This window comes from Haliotis asinina, chromosome 15, assembly GCF_037392515.1.
Source record: "Haliotis asinina isolate JCU_RB_2024 chromosome 15, JCU_Hal_asi_v2, whole genome shotgun sequence".
NCBI classification, from domain to species: Eukaryota; Metazoa; Mollusca; class Gastropoda; order Lepetellida; family Haliotidae; genus Haliotis; species Haliotis asinina.
Window position 1 is genome coordinate 17,071,374 of NC_090294.1, and position 21,645 is coordinate 17,093,018.

Sequence of the window (21,645 nt, forward strand, 5' to 3'; positions counted from 1 at the left end):
CGTCGGAAAAACACAGTAATGAAAGGTGTTACAGTCCATTACAAATCTAGGAATCTGGAGCCCCCAAAATGACTATTATCATGGTTCCTGTAAATTAATGAAACAAACTGTGAGATGTATTAACATTCATATTTACCTAATATATTTATATTTTTGATGAGAACACAGTACAGTGAATATTGTTGTGTTTTGAACTTTATTTTCGATTCCTACATGTTTGTGTGGATGTACAATTCTGCAACATATAAATTCCTGCAATGGCTTGGAATCTAAAGCATTTGATAGCAGACCTTAATGGTCTTGTTAAACTTTCCTCTTTGTACTCACACTGTAGTCTCTCTTGCAGCTCCCGAGTGGGGGCCACGTCCAATGCACTCTTGGAATGACAGTTGACGAGGGTTGGGTCTGCTCCATGAGACAGGAGCAGCGAGCACACTTCTACACGTGACTTGGATGCCGCTTCATGGAGTGGCGTGAACTGCCATAAGTCCATGGCATTGACACTGGCACCAGCCTGTAACCACATCGGGTTGCACCAATTCAGCTTCAGGTCATAAAAAATCGTCAAGTACTTTATTCCAAATGCAGGCCCCAGGCTCATATACAGCATACATGTATTTGTTTACAAGTATACATGCAGGGCCTACATAATAATACATGTGTTATTTGTGCAGATTCTTATAATATTGAATATAAACATATATACTCACCTTTGTAAATGTCTAGAATGGACAAATCTTGAGTTTGATTTCTCTGATTTTATAAGCATGAAAGATATATTTACATAATTTCCTTAAAAGTGTCTAATTATTTGTTGATTAGAGGGACTTAAATTTGTAGCAGTTTGGATGTTTCTGATCTACATGTGGCAAGTATATTAGTCTAAGTGGCTTATATTTTATTTTTATATGTATTAAATATAACTCATAAAAAATATTGTTTAATTCAGGATTACGTTTTCTGTTAAGTGCAGATTCAAGGACTGTTAGGGTTCCATTCAGGATCTGAGCCCCCACACTGGGCAATCAACTATCATGTCATAGATATGTATGAAAGTCTGACAACCATTTGTTTAGATCATATGCTTTGAGCATCCTTTTGACACGTGTGAGTTCATATCGATTTACAACAAATAAACTACCATGGTTGCTTCAACAATTCTTTTCTTTCTTAGTAATGCACTGATCAGTTATTCAATAATCTGTATCAAGTGAAGGTCGTAATTTAAATGAGCAAACTGATAATTAACAAATTGTCCTTAATCACTTCAGTAGATACTGAACAGCAAAGGAAACACAACTCTGACTTTTTGTCATGTTTATAACTTGAAGAAAAGAACATGAATGCTTACTTTGATGAGATTTCATTTTTTCGAAACTTGTGTTTCTTTTGCTGTTCGGTACAGAAGCTGACAACACTGCATGTCAGTTTGCTATAAGAAAATAAGTGATGTTCTTTATACATGCATTACCAAAACCTTTGTCCAATCAAGATTAAGAAATTCCAATTAAGAAAAATGGTGCAACATTTGCACCTACATCTTCCCACAATACAACAGCTAACACACTCACCTTCAACAGCATCTCTGTGACCTCAAAATGACCATAGGAACAGGCATTGTGCAAAGGGACAAGGCCACTGAAATCCAGAAATAACAGATGTTCATAGCTCGTGGAACAAGTGTCTTAGTTAATGCAACATTCAAATAGGACAGTAATTGGGATAAATATACTTGTTAAAATGTTTTCAAAATGTTAAAGTCGCCAAAAAGACCTCAAGAGATAAAAACTTTCGACAAGAGATATATCTGAGAACACAGTCAAACAACAACTGCTTTTGTTTCTTCAGAAGGTGTTCAGCTTCAGATGGTGTTCAGCAATATTTCAACAATAGAGCAGCAAAAACCGGTTTCTAGCACAACAAACATAAACAAACCAAGAAGATGACATTTGTGACACCTGACTTTCTCAAATCACAGTACATGTAGATACAAACAAATCACAGAGGACATATCAAATGCAGTTATAAAAACAATAATAACAGGGATAAGGGAAAGCCAGTTAATAGATGTGTACACGGCAGAGTGATATACAGATAATTAGATTATATTCACCAACATCTAAAGCCTCTCAAGAATTCAAACAGGTGAGCCAGTGAATGAGTTTACTTTTACACCACTTTTAGCAGAAGTCCAGTCATACAGGCATGTAAAAAATGAATAATTTGTCTGTAATCGTGGTACCTACCCCTTGTCTTTGGCATGCACATCAGCTCCATGCTGAAGGAGCAGCTGCACTATCCTGGTTCGATTGTAGCCAGCTGCTAGATGGAGTGGCGTGGACTGTGGACAAAATGGTTACAATGAACAAGTGAATCTTGTTTAATGCTGCAATACAGCATTCAGTATGATCGTAGTTGTTTAACGCCGCACTTAGCAATATTCCAGGTACATAGCAGCAGTCTGTATATAATCGAGTCTGGATCAGACAGTCCAGTGATCAACAGTATAATCATCATGTTACGTAACTGGGATACAATGTCATGTGTGTTGTGGGCACATGTCAGTCTGAAGTCTGAAGCCCTGCATGTCTGGAAAATTAACCCTTGGGCGAAAAAATACAAGCATAAATTTAGTGTTGCCACGAAATATAACCAGGCTAACTATGATTTGTAACAATGATCTTAGGTTTCTGGTGCTACCAACCCAATTCTACATAAACCACTGGTGGTAATAATCTACTACCCCACATCCCAGTCCACAATGTTTCTTTTCGTAAGTTTAACAAATTTGCATAACTCACTGCACTGGTGTCCAGTCGACTTGCCAATGTTAATCATGTTGTTTATTTAAAAAATGAAGAAGAAAATCAGCCAGAAAAGTGGAAAAATTATCCGTGTGTCAGTGATTTTACATGTGCCACTGTACCGAAGTACACTAGCAGTTTTACAATTATTTCCACCCCTGATAAGCCATTACAGAAATTACAACTGACCTATTATGTGGTACATGCCAACAACTTACACAAATTTTCCAAGTCATTCTTCAGTTTTAGTTTGGCATTTCTTTTCTGCTATATTGGAACATCCTAAACTTACAAGCTCCTGTGTTCACAAAAGTGACAAAAGTATCCATTTGCCTCTTGAAGTCTTTACCTTAAATAACATGCATACATTATAATCCCCTGATCACCATGCCCAAATCTGTTTACATCCCCAGTGACCTACCTTCCTTCCATCGCTGGCATGACAGTTGACATTGAGAGGAGTTAACAGTGACATGAGCTTCTCCTCATTGCCGCTGCGTGCCGCCTCCAAGAGCTCATCTTTCTTGTATTCCCCTGGAAAAATAGGATAGTATCACTAAGTGGTTGACTGAAAGCTTCCTTGTCATCAAAAACTACTCACATGCTAATCCTGGATGCAAAGAGTCCAAGAAACCAGCTTTCCAAGGCTGACTGTATTCATGCATACTAGTCATTTGAAAAGGGATAATTACACGTCACTGCTTAAGTAGTTAATAGAACAACATTTGAGTATCATGGAAAGAGATTTTGCTATCAAAAGGAGTTAAGTATGTATATCTTTGTGTACCTAAAAAGATAAGGCATTAGTGTCAAGCTTTACAGCCATAATGTTTCTTAATCATAACCTTAAAGTTTATGTTAATTCTAATTCTAAAGATTTAGCTGATGGTTTTCGCGATGATTCCATAGTTTCACTGTTTTTCAATTGCTGTAAAGAAACCTCACCAGAATGAAAAGGAATTTTATGTACAAGAACAGTTTTTCTTTGCCATGATAGCTCAATCAGGAAACAAAGTAATAATTTTCTTGAACAAATGGCACCTGTTTTGATAAGATCAACTATAAAAATACCTGTAAGAACTGTCTTAGCTGTGGGGTCGGAGAGATCGAGAGCCGTTTTCCCATCAGTATTTCGGATATTTGGGTCAGCTCCATGTTGTAGTAAAACTGACAGAAAACATGCCACCATGGTTACAACAGAACAATCATGTCAATCATAAACATTAATATTGGATCAATAAAAAATGTTGAGTATGGTCTTGGCCGATATTCCCCCAGAATCACAACATTAAACACTGCACACTGTACATATGAGGGGAATATAACCTGGCCATAATGTTTGTGTGCTTGTTGTTTATCACAGCAAACAGCAATATCCCACCTATACAGCAGAGATTTCTAAATAATTGATCCTAGACCAGAAAATCTAGTGACTGACATTGACCTATGCAAATGGGAAAAATTCTAACCCAGATCTTTACAGGTTACTTATATATGATGAGAGAATGCTATAGTGATTTGGTTCCTCAGCAACTCAAAATATACAGAAAGAAGTTTTGTGCACTATTTATCACTTGTGATCAACATTCTGAAAGAGAAATGTATGGGAAAATGCTGTTCCTGGGATTTATATTTTCACAAATTAGAAACAGCAATCCTGCCTTACCAATACAGACATCCAGCTTTCCCTTAATGGCCGCCTCATGGAGCGGAGTGTAGTTCCAGTTGTCTCGGGCATTGGGGTCCGCCCCTTGTCTCAGCAGCAACTGCACCACTTCCGCATGGCCGAAAGAGCAGGCGTTGTGCAGTGGTATGAGACCCCCATCATCCTTCGCATGGACATTAGCACCACAGTCCAGCAGGTGCTCTACAACATCCTTCCTCCCAAAGCCTGCAATAGTGAACAGAACAGTGTGATGATTTTACACAAAGGCAACACTGAATCTAGGTATCTGAATCTTTATGGTATCATACTGGGTCATCAGCATGATGAGCTAACACATACACCATTTGGGTAACTCTGGTACAAAATATCATGTTGGTGATACATATTTAGGCTTTATTACTCGCCCGTTGAAGAAACTGCAGTGTAATATTTTTACGGCGATATTACACTAGTGTAATACCGCTTGATGTATAACGTCAAAATGGTTTAATGTTGTGACGTCACAATGCTAATGTCGCTTTCGTAATTTTACTAGGCCTTGCTTGACTCGCGGAAAGCCGAGAGTCCTCACACTGTAGGCAATTTCGCCACAGTTTCTGTCAATTTATGTTAGTAAGTAATAAACAGAACACTAAACTCACTTCCATGAAATACCATTTTTATTAACCTCGTTAGAGATTTAATCATTTAGTATCAGGCTCACTTTTGCTATTTTTAACAAAAATGGTATTACATGGAAGGTCATTTAGTATGCTCTATAAATCTAACACCTTCTAACAACTTACAAAAGCTTGACCCATAATACACATAACAAACATACTTCTTCACTCACAGAAATAATTGGTTATGTGAGTTTTTACATTCACTAAACATGTGTTTGTACCCTTTGACCAACCTTGCAAATTCCACATGATTATGAAAACATCAACACTGTAACAATTTTTTCCTTGCCAGCCTGTCTGCAATCAACAGTTTGCAATCTTATACCAATATAAACAAACCAGTAACAAAAAATAACTGATAAAGTGATATTTGATCTCAAATCGTAACAAGAAATTTGAACCCATATTCAGATGAGTTGTGCAATATTTCATACATGACATGGGAGTCAAACTAAATGTCAAAGGATATAAAATATTCCACAGGACTTAAAACTGTTCCATTATTTGCCATCACGCATAATTTTCAGACATACCAACATTTCACTCCTGCTCGTCAGAAATCCCACAGGCTTACATTTAGCAGTGACTGATAACGGATGTTCAGCTATCTCTCTCTTAAAGCTAAATGTTGACCTGCATGCTAGATTATACAAAGTGGAAACAGTATGCTCAATTATCCGACATAAACCATATCACATCTTCATCGTTTATATTCATTGATTGGTAACTGGAGAGATTACTGGCACATGCCTGCGTGGGGCCCATACAGCATCACTAACATCATTGATATCTGCTCAGTACGTTGAGCTTACCAATCACAACTCACCTTTGCTTTTTAAATCATCTAAGTGGTTAAACTTAGAAACACAAGAGATAGAAGGAATTCTTGCATATATTTTTATAAAGTTTCAAACATGACAATTTGTCTGTATGATTTCCCCAAAGTCTGAGTCTGACTGCAAACAATTCTTCACAGTTGCGACCGTTTTGTTGACACTGGCAAGCTCAGTTGTAACAGCAGCTTATCTGACTGGCTACTGTGTGAATGCACAGCCAGCAAAGGGAGGTAATAAAATCATCCCGCCACAGTATAGTGGAGACTTATTGGTACATATTCCTGGAGATATTGAGGATCTGCTGAGCCATAGCATGATAAAGGCATTTTTTAAAGAAACTTAGGTCACTGACAGACAGAAAGCTACAAGGAATCAATTTTACAATTAAGGAGATACTGATGTTGATGCTGCTGATGATGATGAAAACAATAATCTATTTAATTATGAGTAAATGCTGAGTCAGCTGTTAGCAAAATTCCAGCAAAATCACAGTAGTGGGAAAACCAGAATGGGCTTCACACATTGTACCGATGAGGGAAATCAAACCTAGGTCTTCACTGTTAAAAGAGCAGGTTTTAACCACTAGACTACCCCACTGCTTCTCTATTAAAGTAGTTGGTGCTCATGCAATGTACTTGACACGGTTTAGGTGAAAGTTCCTTGAGGAAAGTTTGCACACTGAATCTGAATTATCACCTGTACTTTGTCAGAAATGTTTCAATGGTAACCCTACAAAACGTTACCTTCTGTACAAACATTTAATACGTATCCCAACTAATTGGAACATTATGGCATAGTAATAGGAGGTGGTTGCCTGGAAACAAATACCTTGGAACGTTTAAACACTTCACAAAAAATTTTAACAGATTCAGAAGATGTAATTACCTGTGTGAATCATACGATGTTCACAATGGCGTGAAGAAGTATGACGTTTTTGCCTTGTTTTTCTACATTCAAGCATCACTACCTGAGCCATATGAACGATTAAACAAAATGGCCATGCAAGTAATAGCTCAAATATCCTTCTGCAGCCAGCAAGACTCAGGTGCTTGTGATGTACATGAGACAGAATCAGAATGTTTTATTCATCTACAATAAAGTGTCAAAATTTCCACTTAAGGAGATGACAGATGAGGCTAAAGAGATTGATAGGATTACCAGAACACATGTTTTTTATGTAATTCAAGTGGCATTTACAGGTAGTGGAGCATTCATTCAGATGCAATCAGGCTATTAGTTTCAATGTGTTGTCCAGACATTTTGCACTTAATGAGGTGACACTTCAGACACAAAGTCTCAATCAAAATTGTTTGAACAGCAAGGGTGTGGATGGGATATTCCCAGCCAGAGCCATGTGATTACCTCTAAACACCCCCATCAACTTCACTTGAGGCTATTGAGTGGCAAGTGTCATAATGAGGCTAACCAATCAGATGTAAGCAGCTTGCTGTTTCAGCCAATGGGAGTGTGACCCAGGCTCCCCTTTCACTGTGTGCAGCATTCAACACATGTCAAAAGAATTATCTATTGAAATCTCATCAGAGCAGAGCAAGAGATTGTGTGTAATCCCAAGGGACTGTTGACACCCCTGGCAGGTGGTCAATACTACTAAACTGACCACTAGTATTAGTCACTAGTGGTCAACTGTCACAGCTGGGCTATAGTTATAATTGTTATTTATGACTGGCAGCATGACCTGTTGACATGGACAATTTATTGGGGTTATCTGAGACCAGTGATATATGCCTGATAGGGCTTGCTTTTTACTGGACTAATGAATAATTAAAATAACCGTTTTCATTGTAAGGTTTGGCTTAACATTTCAAACAAGTTCTGATAGAGAAAAAGATTAGGAAGGCTTGTTATATGACCACAAGAAATAAACATTGATAATAACTTGTTTTCGAACGTCAATCAAAGAATGAGAAGCATGATCATGACATCACTGTCGAAATGAAAGACTAACAACTACTCCTTGAAATAAATATATTTTACAGGAAAAAGCTCATAGTAAAAACAAAATAATATAATGAAAAGGAGCCATGAGACTTAAAATCTAGAACTGCCACATTCTCTAGACTTGTATCGGCTTTCTTGGATATATTTGCTTCAGCTATGACTGATTATCAAAACTACTGCCACTACCACTACCACTTTGATATCCATACAACAGATTGTATTACAAATCAGAATTTATGGATAATAAATGAGGAAAGAGTTCAGCTCGAAAACCCCTCCTTTCATTTGGCATATTTCCTCTAGGAGAAGCCATTTCCCAGTGTAATACTCCAACACTGAAATAAGTTTATTGATTTTTTTTTACACCTTTTCTAGTTTAATGAATGTATATTTAGGTATATTTCAGCAATAGATATGATTACATTCACTGTACCTCTATATTAACCAATAATTTCCATTTCTTGCTATATCAAAAACATATGACCCCAGGTTCTCCTACATGTTTGCAGAAGACATAGTGCTGAATGGACATATACCTACAGTATGACAATGTGTTCCCTATCAATATAACCATTCAAAATTAAGTTAAAACTTTACATTACAGTTTTGGTTTCAAGTAGGATGAATCTCACAAAATTCTAGCTCTCCAAAATTAACATCCTACTGACTGAAAAAATTCTACTTCAAAAAAGGAAGATTAACCAAATTTCATGCAAGTAATCACAATGAAATTAGGTCTGAATCAATGGATGAAAGAGCTTTGCTTCAGTTCTACCTCATATTAGATATTAAATTACTTGTAATAATGTCAGCAGCTGAAACCAATACTCTTCATCTACTGGATGCACTTCCTCGGTCACCTGAAGTGTGTGTGTACTTATATACAAGTCATAAATTATTTAAGAGACTGGCATATATTTTACATTATACTCTGCATTAAGAACCCGAAATACTTATCTGATTTGCTTCTAAAGTCTTCAGTCATGTTAAGATGTATCCGTTTTTAAAGATTTCAAAGAACACTGAATTTCTTGTGATTTAGTCTACAGCTAATGTTCCTTCAACTATCTGTACATCATATTGTTTGTTTTTAAAAAGGATCTGTGAAATTTACACAGGAACCCGATATCGCACTGTAGGTTAAACATAGACCATTGATCTACACTCACGTCATATATATTAACAGAGTAATGGAGCAGCAGCTGCCATATTGCATTGTCGTGCCGACGTCAACTCGTTCCGATTTCAGACTGAAATGTACACTAAGAATTCTGTGACATTCAAAACCATGCACATGTACCTCTCAATTATACATTTCCCCACACATCCTGTATGATTTCCACGACATAACACCCATTTAATTAACTTTAATATGTCCTAAAACTCGAAAATCAAACCAAAACACCTCTTGGGTGACGTTAGCCCGTACTCACAGTCCCTCAGCAATCTCATTGGAAGTATTTATAGTATCAGTAAACAAGACGGCATGGTTTGTGAGCGAAAACTCTTGGATGAACTATGAATTTGACACCTAATGAGCCTTCAACAAAAAAAAAAAAAATGTAAATTTACCGAGAATGTAATGAACTTGTTCTGGAAAAATTACTTCCGTTCAGTGGACCAATAAGATCGCTCGAGATCGTTCATGTCATTAGTCAAAGAGAGTGACCCCGACAAGACTTAAAACACATAGTATTTCCGGTAGTAACAACACGACATGATTGTAAATATTTCAAACAGTATAAGAACCACTCTGTTGAACAAAACATGTTCTCTAATTAAACATGTAAACAGACCACTCAGGTGTCTGTCTGGAAAGAATGGTTATTGTAAGGTTCCCAATTCACACATATGAATCTTAGAGTCCCTAATGAAGTCTAGACTATGTGATTGTCTAAACCTGAGGCAACATGCAGCATCTTCCGCCTCAGGCTTACTGATCAGCTAAAGCAAAGATGGATAGCCACATTGTTGACCTGATGTCAAAGTTTGACCTAATGACCTGACCCCTCCAGGGTGACCCAGGGGAGGGGCTGTGACAGTGAATGAGGAGGGTGAAGGTTGACAGTTGACAGACACAGACAGCAGATCAGTGACTTCTGACACACATGCTTTTCTAGGTGGCCCTGTCCCTCAACAGCAGCGCCTCTCCACAAACACATATCAGATGTGACCCCATCTCAAAGGGCAATACACTCTGGCATAAACAAACAAGGATTGAGAAATGATACTCTGTGTTTAAATTTTGACCACTTGGAACAAAATAAGAGTAAACAAATTTCAATCAGGTGTGGTTCATTACCATGATTAGTTGAGCTGACTAAAGAGATCAATAATCAGAAACACTGTCCAGACAAAATATGAACAATCAATAATATCAATAATATCTTTCATGAACTATCACCATGGCATAAATATAAATTCATACACAAAGTCATGTCTGTATTTGTTTGCTACAAGTAAATTATGTTCAGAATGTTATTTCAAGAGGAATTTATGCACAAAGTTAATTAATCAATAATTATTTGATACAGGGCCATTATTCAGTTAATAATCACAAATCTCTATCACCTCAAAAGCAAGCCTGAATAATCATCACATCATAATCATATTCAGAATATTTCAACTTGTACATTTCTCCCACTTTGCTATGTTTAACATATAAGATAAGATACTTATTGCATGCCATTCCATCAGTGGCAATATTCTATACACTACAAATATAAACATAAAGGTACAGCGTTATATAAAGCATTATATAAATATACACAAATGATCCTTATCATAACAGTTAGAAACTATATGCTACATATGCCAGGTACATAGCGAGACATAAGAAAACACATATGATACAATGTATGTAACAATATGTAACATGATTTTAGAAATATCAACCTATAAAATATTGAACAGACAGGTTCTTAGAATCCATGACATACAGCGCAGAGCTTGTAAACAATCAGTATTGCTCAATTCAATTACGACTAGTGGTGCACAATGACGAAATATTGTACTGTATCTCCATACAAGACTCAGTCTTAGCTAGATTTACCCCATTCCTTCAGTTGTTAGCAAAATACACATGTGCTACCATTAAAAACAGTAGAAAGGTTTAACATACTTTGAATGTTTGGGGACTTTAATACCCTCTCAGGACAATATGTCTACAGTCCTTTAACTCCCTTTAAGGACACAGACACTAACCATGCTAACTAACTAAGCTACTAATCTGTTCACACAACCTATCCTTAAAATACATCTGCATATAGAATGATACAAGTTAAATTGATGTAGAAGCATCTGAATAGTAACAGTAACTGCCCGAGAACCAGTTTATGCAGATTCTGTTTAAAAAAAGGAGAATCTTCAGAGTGTCCACAAGCTAATGCTTCTCAGCCACATTATCCCGCCTTGGCTCTGTGGGCATTGTGATTCAACTGAAGAAGGATGATAATCAACTTATGAAATAAGGCACTTTATTGGAATAAATGTCGTATCACAGCCAGGTGACGAGTATCAATCATAATGTACTATCATATCGTCACATTCTTACACATCTAATCATGACCTCATGATAATACTTCTTAAAATTTTACACAGCATCCTGACTGTACAGGTATGGAAATCAAAAGAAGCCTGCTTACTCAGACAGTTCAGCTCATGCTAAGGAAAGATACAGGGATGAGGTTTCAAACATATTTTTTTTATCCCTACTTGGGCCAACAGAATCTTTTGATTACTCTCACCCATGACAAGGAGCAGTGATGTGATGATTATACTGTTGATTACTGGATTGTCTGGTTCAGACTTGATTACTCACAGACCATCGCCATGTAGCGGTGACATTCCGGCGTGCAGCATTAAACAACCTAACCTAACTTTTGGTTTCTTTCTGTCCCTGCAGACTGTGCAAATAAGTGACAGCTATAGACTAGAACATCTAACATTGTGGTACATGTTGCATTGTCATACGTAAGCAAACTGTCATAAATTAGCATACTGTATGCATTTTGTTCTACATGTTGACATCTTTTGTGTATTTTATTCATGGACTTATTCTGCTATTTGCAGTATCTTTGACAAAGTTATGTTGGGTTTGTTATTCCTTTGTGTATCACAAACATGACTGACAATATGTTAACTGAAGCAATGACATTTCGTGAGGTTATGTCACATTCCAAGCTGAAGAGATGAACAAAGAAGACAATCTGCTAAGTTCAGAGCAGATTACGTAATCAATCAAATGCCCAAGAAACCATGGCAACTGGATCTTAACTATCAGCATGCCACTGTCTCAACACATAGCAATCTATCAAACTGATCTGCCAATAGATTATATATAATGGTCACATAGGAGATAAACTGGCATTATTTAGATTTGAGGAAGCATGACTTAAACGGCAATTTACAGATGAGCAATAGACATCATCATGTTTGTGCTCAAATCTTTCATGTTCTTGGAATATTTAATGTGCCACCTGAGATACAGCAATGTTTATTAATATAGCTGTGTGTCAAAATAAATGATATATTATTATGATAATTGCAAATGAACAAAACATATTTTATAATATTGTTTCATTACTTTACAAGGACTTCAGGATTAAATACCTGGCTTTCTTTATTCTAATTAATCACAATTTTAGAGTATTAATCTTGACTACTGAATTTTTATAGAGAAGAACTTATCTGATTACAACTGACTACAAGTGTACATAGGACTAAGCATGAAATTAAAACAACTAAACCAGGTCAATTCATAGAACTAGTAACTGTAGTAACCAATATGTGTTAGTATATTCCGATCATGTTATTTGGCTGTCATTATGATTATGAAATTGACCTGCACTAAAAGTACAGTTATTACCTGAAACCCATAATTCTGGCACTGGTACAGAGACATGGTCAGTGAGTACTAATTCATCATGAGCAGTAGGATAGCCTAATACTAGTTGTAGTGCTCGGTTGTGAGTAAGCAAGTGAATATGGTTTTATGCTGCTTTTTGCACTATTTCAGAAATATCACTGCAGAAATGGGCTTCACACACTCTACCCATGTTGGGAATAGAATCAGAGTCTTTGGCATGAGCGAATTCAGCATCAACCGCTTGGCTACACCCTGACTCAGTATTCACTTTTCATACCAAAGAACAACAGGCCCAGTTGAACTGCCTACATGGATACAAGATGCAAAGAATATTTCTGGTGTCTTCTGTAATGATACTGATGCAGTCTACATAGTCAGCATGTGCTTCTTCAATATGCTGGATTATGTATAGACAGGTCAAGAATGAAGTGACACTAACAGATAAATCGCCTCTCAAATACAGTAGATTCTTGTATTCAGTGATTCACTATGCTGCTGGACATCAATTTTGATTTATGCCCAAACTGATCACTAAATTATACTTCCAGAAATTTACAAGAATATTGTGTTAATTCACAACATTTGTCAACTATGTAAGACAATGGAATCTTTTGGGTCCTATCCCTTTAGTGTTTTGTGGTCAATGACATAAGCCACAAAAATGAGATATCAAAACATAACTTTTCCAAAGAAATCAGATTATGACACAAGTTTACAAATTTTCTAAAGTATTCAAGATAATCACTGTTGTTCAACAATATAAAAAAAAAAAAAGAAATTAACACGGTAGACAAAGATCCAATACTGGCCACTGCACTTTCTGACACTTATTGAAATACTGCCTCTCTATGATTAGTAATGTAAAATATCAACATTTGTGATTGTCCTTATACATTCATCTCTTCAAGTGAACATGGAGTACAATGCTGAGGTGGGTGAAGTTTTAACTTTTTGGTTCCCAGTGAATCAGGATCAATCATTGCTGTTACTTACATGTTAATCTATTGACTGATTCCCAATCCCAGCAAATGAATGTCCATTACTCAATCACAGAATCATCACTTTTCACATATACTAGAATTTGGCATGTCCAAAGAACCAAAATGTTTTAACAACAAACTGTTTATCATAAAAACAAGGCAATGTTCATCAATAACACTTGTAATTTGATATTACGGTTCAGGTGTATGTCCTTATCAATCAAAATGGCCCGTTGGATAAAGATCATCATGGTGCCAATGGCAGAAATATTTCGTAATGCTTCAGCGGAATTTCTACATAACCTACCAAGGCACTTAGAAAAATCTTAATTTGTAGATACTCTGTGATGACACGCGAACGAAAAAGAGGCCTTGTTTCATTGTTTACACACCAACGTGCGGGAAACAGCTGATCGTTGGTTATGGTAAAATCAAACCAGAAATACACAAATATGTGTTGGAAACTACTATATACTTAACATACATTCAGCATATCCAGAGTTTCCTGGGCTAGCAGTTATTTTGACTTGAAAATCCTCGACGAACTTTGAGCCTTGTCAGCAAATCATGACTAATTGATCTTACTTCAACCAGCTGTCGGTGTCACGCCAGACACTTTATGTTGCTTTAAGTACTTTTTATGTAGGTTTGTTGCAAATAGGAAAACCCAATTCATAGAATGTGACATGAAATAATATGTAAGAAAAATGGAGTAGCAACATCTACAGATAACATTACTCAGTTTTGAGCACAACTGAAAACACCAGACTGCAGGCCCGAAAACACTTCCTTACCAGCAGCGAAATGAAGAGGTGTAGATTTCCTTCCAGCGGTATCCTTGGAGTTAACGTTGTGAGAATTGACTAATTTTTTAACTTTGCTTAAGTCACCATTCCTACAAGCTTCAAATAATTCCCTTCCAACGTCATTTGAAGAGGGAGAAGAAGGCTCATTTGGGAGAATAGGACGACGGCCAGTCGCCATTTTGGACTAAGTTGCTAACATCTCGTTCATCCAACGGGAATCTGCGAGACTAATTTTGAATTTTCTGCGAGATTAAAAAATAAATGATTGTTTGTTGTAAACGTTATTTTCGAATTATAAATCGAAGATAATCAATGGCAGAATATACAGACTACCAATATAGGAATCAGGGTATAGATGTTTGTAAATTTATTTTCACAAGTCTTTGACGGGCGTAATCACGGAGCTGTCATGGCGGGAAATTTATCGTGAAGTTGTTTACATTATACGAAAGTAGTGTCTTTTATTTTATATATATATACATATTAATACCGAATTATTGATAATACTGAAACATGTCGGAACTTGATGGACTTTCTCTGGAGGAAGATGAAGAGGTTGAAACCATGACAGCAGCTGAAGTGCTTCAGAAGTTAGAGGAGGTATCGACCTTAGTTTGTCCTGATTTCGATAAGTATTTGCCCACAGTGTCTGGTGGTGTAAAACATCTATGAATGGTATCACTTGGTTATTAAGGCATCGGATGAATGGGTTAAAGCAAGGGATCAAATAAAAAAGCTTCCCCTCCCCCCACCTTCCCCTCCCCCCACCCACACCCAACACACGGTGCGCGGTGGGCGAGCTGGCTAAAGCGCCAGGCTAGTGATCCAGCGAGGTTGAGGTGTCGGGATCGAGCCCACTTGTGACCGGGTGTAAAAACCTTGGATTCAACATTGTGTGCAGACTCTTTCCTTGTTGTCACAACCCCTAGTGTGCAGTACACAACCCTGTGCACTTAAACGAACCCAAGAATCCGTTGGTAGATGACCAGATGGTGGCCACACGAATACGTGCATACACCTATTTGTGGGTACAGCAACGTGCAGTAAACTGGGACAAAGTACTGTGACTATGTGTCCCAGTCCACCCAGCTGTGAACTGGGTACCTCGTTAGGATGAGAGAGCCACAATAGACTCGGTGCACCTAGTGGCAGCGAGAGTTTTATACTCCCCAGGGAGTTTAGATTGATGATACGATGTGCTGCTGAGATGGACATCCAATAATCAAGGGAAACAAATACCAGTGCCTTGAGCAAGCAATAGTTGCATGGATATGTGCGCTATATAAATATCCAATAATAAAATAATAATAACACACCGCCATCAAATGATCAAAATTAAAAACTGACATGCATACCTCACCCTAAATAAACTAGAACAGGCATAATAAAATGGATCGTCTTTAGAATACAGCACCACAACGTCTTGTGAGGACCCAAACCAGCCCAACCCTTAATCACCTACAATTACATAAAAGAGTATTATGACATGTTTGTAAAGTTTCTGATGCTGCTTTCTAAAGGTAGGCCTATAGTACAATCAGTGAACATATTTCAGCAGTTCAGTGTTGGAATATTTTACTGAGGAAGGACAGTCCCCCCTGGTGGAAATTTACTGCTTGAAAAGAGGGTGTGAGGGCAGAATTCTTTCCTAAAGGTGTTACAAGGCCCCAGTTGCCAACGATGGGGGTGTTTTTAAACCATGAGAATAAGGCACAATACAACCTTGCAGCATATTTGTTTCAGATGTAATCATGGAAGGTCAAAGAAAACAAAGAAAACTTTACTGACAAGGGATTTTCTCAGCTCCAAACTTTCAAACAATATAACTAGCTGGTGTAATTTGGAGGAAAATAAGATATATGGTCAATGCGAGATCATTTGGTATAATCCAGGATTTGCATAAACAACATGAAATTAAGAAGTGGAAGGATTCTGCTGCACAAAAAACCCCATGTCATAAGGTTTGAAAATACATGTCATATGGTTTGAAAATGTCAATTCTCCTGAATCTAACTCTTTTGTACGGATCAAGCTCATCATATATTTCAAAGGGTTTGACCTACCTCCAGGTACACTGTTGCGGTTAATAATTTGCTGTGACAAAAGGTATAAGAAATCCCCTCAAAACCAGCAAAGTATAACACAGACAAGTCTAAAATTTGCAGTAATATGTATTCAGCAAACAAGAACAAAATGCAAAGGTACACAATAGAGGTTTCATGTACAATGCAACTGAGTCCAAACTAAAGTGATGGGTCACAAATATAATATCAACTCACCCAAGTTTTGATTTGAGTATGAGCAACAGTTAAACCGAATGTAACACGGCGAACGGTCAGGCAGCAGTCATGTAGGTAGATTGTTGACAAGGGCAGGCAGATTGTGTACTCCAGTTAATCTGTGTGTCTGTGTTGCAACACAATAACCAGCCTTTATATACATAGTCACCGATTCTTCAATATTCAAGCACATGCCACCATCGCCATTAATATAGAATTTTCTTGTAGTCTCCTGGAAGTACCCACAACTAATCAAAACACACACTAAAAAGGAGGTAACTCTAATGTTCTACCTTGAAGCCTGCTGCCAAAATACGAAAAGCACTGAACAGTTATGATCCGAAATGTGACCCATAATGACAGTCGCTCAAAACTCTAAACGTTGTGCCCCAATAACAATTATCACTTAATCAACAATTTACAGGAAATACACTCTCGTAACAATATGGTTTCTGTAGAACTGAACATGACTGTCGCCATTACCAGGCTACGCCTGGTTTATACTTGTTGAGTAGGTGGCGTAAATATAGAGTAGTAGGCCTTGCATAACTGTACCTACATCTAAGATATGCATTCCATTTTAACCATACGCCTGGATTTGAATTTATGCCTGACATATGCATGCTGCCACAGGAAGACCTGTGTTTAAAAATGGAACTGTATTTAAAATGCACAAATATCCTGTTCCATATGATTCTTCACAGTGCCTCACTCTGTTGTATGCAAGAAGACCGCCCTAAAAAAACAGCATGCTGTATCTTGTGATGACTGTGACCTATGGACTCATCATGTCTGTGGTATCATGGTACTGTGAGAATTGTCAAAATGATGAGTAAGGTAGCCTTGTGGTAAAGTGGTCTTTCGTCACACCGAAGACCCGTTTCCTTTTTCCGGCACAGGTACAATGAGTGAAGCCCATTTCTGGAATGTTGCTAAGAGCAGTGTAAAAGCATGCTCACTCAAACTGAAGATTTCCCTTTCCTTTTTGTGTGCGCTGTCGTAGGATTTCTTTTGACCACATAATGGACAGAGTGAACTTTCTTTTTCATGTACGTTGTTTTATATAGCTTATCATAATCCTTTTAGTGAAGTAAAAATATAGCTCATTGTCATACTTTGTTTTATCTATGGTGCCATTTCAGATTAAAAATCAGTATTTTTGCCAGTGTGATGCCATTTTCACCAAACAAATTTGGTGCCATTTTAGCTATAACCCTCCCCACATAGGTACATTTCTTGAAGCCCATTTTCAGTGTCTCTAGCCATGATATTACTGGATTTTTTCTAGGACTAGTGTGAAACCATACTCACTAACACAGATCCAGTTAGCACTGCTTCCCATACACATGAATCATGTCATCGTATCCCAGCTGCTTATATTGATTCTCATGACATCAAGCAATGGATTGTCAGGTCTAGACTAAACTACAGCCTACCTGTAGAATACATCTTTGAACATGCTGCTTGTGTTCAGCAATGATTCGAAGGACAGCTCACCCTCATGGCATCACTAAACATGCTCATGTCTCCCTCAGTCCTAAGTGCAATCCACATTTAATGATTTATCCTTACAATGTTCCTAGTAACTCTTTTCTGTCAAATCACCCAATAATTATTTTGAAAGCATGTCACTCATGCATACTGTGAATTCAATGTCTGACTCCTGATGTCATCAGCAGTTTTCAGTTTGCCTTATATTGGTTGGTTCCACATACAGTATCTTGTAGATTGTAGATAGAATTGAACGAGCGTGGGACTGTTCATCAGTTGTCTGTAGATTAAAATCGCGGGACACTTATGTTTACACGTAACCTCCGTAGTGGTCAACGTTTTCTGTATTTTTTCCATATCTTATTACTCGCCCATGGAAGACTTTGTAGCGTAATATATTTACAGCAATATTACACTAATGTAATACTGCTAGATGTATGACATCATGATGATTCACAGTTTTGACGTCACAATGCTTATGTGGCTGCCACAATGGTACTACATCTTTCTTGATTTGCGGAATGCTGAGTCCTCACACAGTTGGCAGTGTGGCCACAGTTTTTATCAATTTGTTTTGGTGAGAATTATAGGGAATACTAAACTTGTTTCTGTGAAATACCATTTTTATTAACCTCATGAAAGATTTAGCATCAAATCATTAACTTGTCTAATAAGAATGATATTACACGGGAGATCTTTTAGCGTCCTTTATGTCTCATTTAAGACTAGATAAATTTGCACATTGTGTAAGAGTATGGACATTGTTCATCAGGTTAGCTGTCAGGCTAACAGTGTGAAGGTCGTGACTTTGCGTCTGACATATTCTCACATGACCCTCCACATGAAGTGTGGTGCTGAATTATAAAGGTGCTCCTGCACTACATACAGAAAGAACTGACACAGCTGTAGCTTGGCGTTTAACAAAAAACAAACAAACATGATTGGCTGCACACACTCATATTATTATATTTCAGGCATGGTTGGATGAGAAATTTTCCCCCGACCTCCTGGAGGCAAAGACTGACCTTGTAGACTGCATGTTGGAGCAGATCACAGCTATGGAGGAGAACATCAGATCAGCAAAGAAAGGAGATTTTAAAGTCAGCATTCATAGAATGGAGGTAAAAAATCACATGTCACTGTACGTTTACAAGGCCTTTGTCATCTATCATAAAACAGTCACTGACAGTCACATCTCCCTTTCAACAATTACTGTTTTGTTCTAAAGTAGACGTAGCACTGAAAAAACATTCACCATGAGTGAGTGAGTGAGTTTAGTTTTATGCCGCACTCAGCAATATTCCAGCTATATGGTGGTGATCTGTACACAATTGACCAGACAAACCAGTGACCAACAACATGAGCATTGATCTGTGCAATTGGGAACCGATGACATGTGTCAACCAAGTCAGCGAGTCTGACCACCCGATCCCTCTTATGACAAGCATAGTTGCCTTTTATGGCAAACATATGGGTTTATGGTTGCTAAAGGCCTCTTCTACCCCGGGACCTTCACGGGTCCATTTATCTTGACTTGGGTGAAAATAATAATTTGTATGTCACCTCACATCTTACTCACTTGCTCACCGTAAATTAAACATGTTCAGGTTCACTCACTTGCCTATTAAACATGTTAATGCTAACACTGAGCATATTTACATTCATTCACTGTCTCATCGTACATTAAACACATTAATAGTCACTCTCAGAACATGAAACATATGAATACTCACTCTGTTCATGAAACATATTATTATTCACTCTCTGTACGTGACACATATAAATACTCACTCTGTACATGAAATGTATTAATATTCACTCTGTACATGAAAGTTATAAATATTCACTCTGTACATGAAACATTAATATTCACTCTGTACATGAAAGTTAAAAGAATTCACTCTGTACATAAAACATTAATATTCACTCTCTGTACATGGAACATAAATACTCACTCTGCACATGAAATGTATTGATATTCACTCTGTACATGAAACTTACAAACATTCACTCTGTACATGAAACATATTAGTATTCACTCTGTACATGAAACATGTTAATATTCACTCAGTGTACACATATTAAAATTCACACACACACTGTACATTGAACATGTTTACAGCTTTGTTCAGAACAAATTAATATTTTTCATTGTCAGCTTGATTCCTTCTTTTTTCAGATTGACAGAATCAGATATGTGCTCAGCAGTTACTTGAGATTGAGATTGGAAAAGGTAATTTTAATAAAACTCAGAGGAGTGGGTAGATAAGACAATGTAGAATCTCTAGGGGCAAAATTTAAAATCTTTTAAGGTCATATGCTGAGCCATGTTTTTCAAATTGGAATAGAATTTGGTATATATTATTACATAAAATTATTCAGTGTTTGTATTTTTCCCTTTTGTTTGTCTTGTTTATAAGTTTGATTTCCTCTCTTTTTGATATAATTACCCTGACATTCCTTGTCCTAATAGCAAGCTGAATCTTGTTATCATTACTCCATAATGTAATGAAATTCAGTGAACGTATAGATAAAAGGTGAGTCCTGGAGGATTTGGGGGGGTGGGGGGGTTCTTGTTGTTTAAGTCCCAATCATGTTTAGACTTTTACCATGCTTCAATTTTTTCCTGAAGGCATTCCTTTATGCTGGAAACAATGAGACCAACAATTTAGAATTTCACAAACTTCATGCTTTCCTACCACTGGTTACACCTGAATTTACTAATGTCATTTTAGTCCAGTGAATTCAACAATGAAATCTGTTCCTTGTGTTAAGGTATTCTGCTTCTCCCTAAAATCGTGCAGCTAGTCTTGTATACAGTGGTGTTGTTGCTGATGTTGCAGATTGAGAAACACTCAGCATATGTCCTGCAAGCTGAAGCTAAGAGAAATGAGGATGACGGTCCTTTGATGTCGCCAGGCGAATACGCTTTTGCAAAAGAGTGGGTAAAATGTGAATGCATTTGTCTGGTGTCAAGTCAGGGACTTCAGGGTAGCTTAGTAGTTTGTACAGATGGCCAACATTTCGATTCCCTACAAGGTTACAGTCTTTGAAGCTCATTCAATGTAACCCACCTTGATATTGCTGGAATATTGCTTAAAGTATTGCAAAGTCACTCACTCACTCACTCACTCTCTCACTCACTCACTCATTGGAAGTACAATTCATTCGTTCTTAAGGTTTGCTCGTCTGTGGTATATTGTTTGGGAGTCATCATGACTGTGTTTTGTGGAGGGAGTCATAGATGTATTGCATGGCCCCTCCAATAAGGCCCCATACATAGCTAGGGTATTGC

At 37.3% G+C, this 21,645-nt stretch overlaps 2 protein-coding genes across 3 annotated transcripts in view; one reads left to right on the plus strand and one right to left on the minus strand.

The window, feature by feature from the left end:
- The window catches only part of LOC137265979 (poly [ADP-ribose] polymerase tankyrase-1-like), a 34,667-nt gene extending 19,885 nt beyond the window's left edge, over positions 1–14,782 (minus strand). For both annotated transcript variants that reach the window (XM_067801468.1, XM_067801467.1), the window contains exons 1-7: positions 14,569–14,782; positions 4,471–4,695; positions 3,876–3,971; positions 3,226–3,338; positions 2,247–2,341; positions 1,572–1,638; positions 328–514 (exon numbers count right to left, since the gene is read on the minus strand). In XM_067801468.1, the coding sequence (XP_067657569.1) occupies positions 328–514; positions 1,572–1,638; positions 2,247–2,341; positions 3,226–3,338; positions 3,876–3,971; positions 4,471–4,695; positions 14,569–14,758 (973 nt within the window). In that variant the 5' untranslated portion in view covers positions 14,759–14,782. The remainder of the gene's footprint in view (positions 1–327; positions 515–1,571; positions 1,639–2,246; positions 2,342–3,225; positions 3,339–3,875; positions 3,972–4,470; positions 4,696–14,568) is intronic.
- Positions 14,783–14,965: 183 nt separating this feature from the next.
- Positions 14,966–21,645, plus strand: part of LOC137265988 (DNA replication complex GINS protein SLD5-like) — a 28,645-nt gene continuing 21,965 nt past the window's right edge. The window contains exons 1-4 of the mRNA XM_067801488.1: positions 14,966–15,180; positions 19,325–19,471; positions 20,530–20,583; positions 21,194–21,291. Of these exons, the coding sequence (XP_067657589.1) occupies positions 15,094–15,180; positions 19,325–19,471; positions 20,530–20,583; positions 21,194–21,291 (386 nt within the window). The 5' untranslated portion in view covers positions 14,966–15,093. The remainder of the gene's footprint in view (positions 15,181–19,324; positions 19,472–20,529; positions 20,584–21,193; positions 21,292–21,645) is intronic.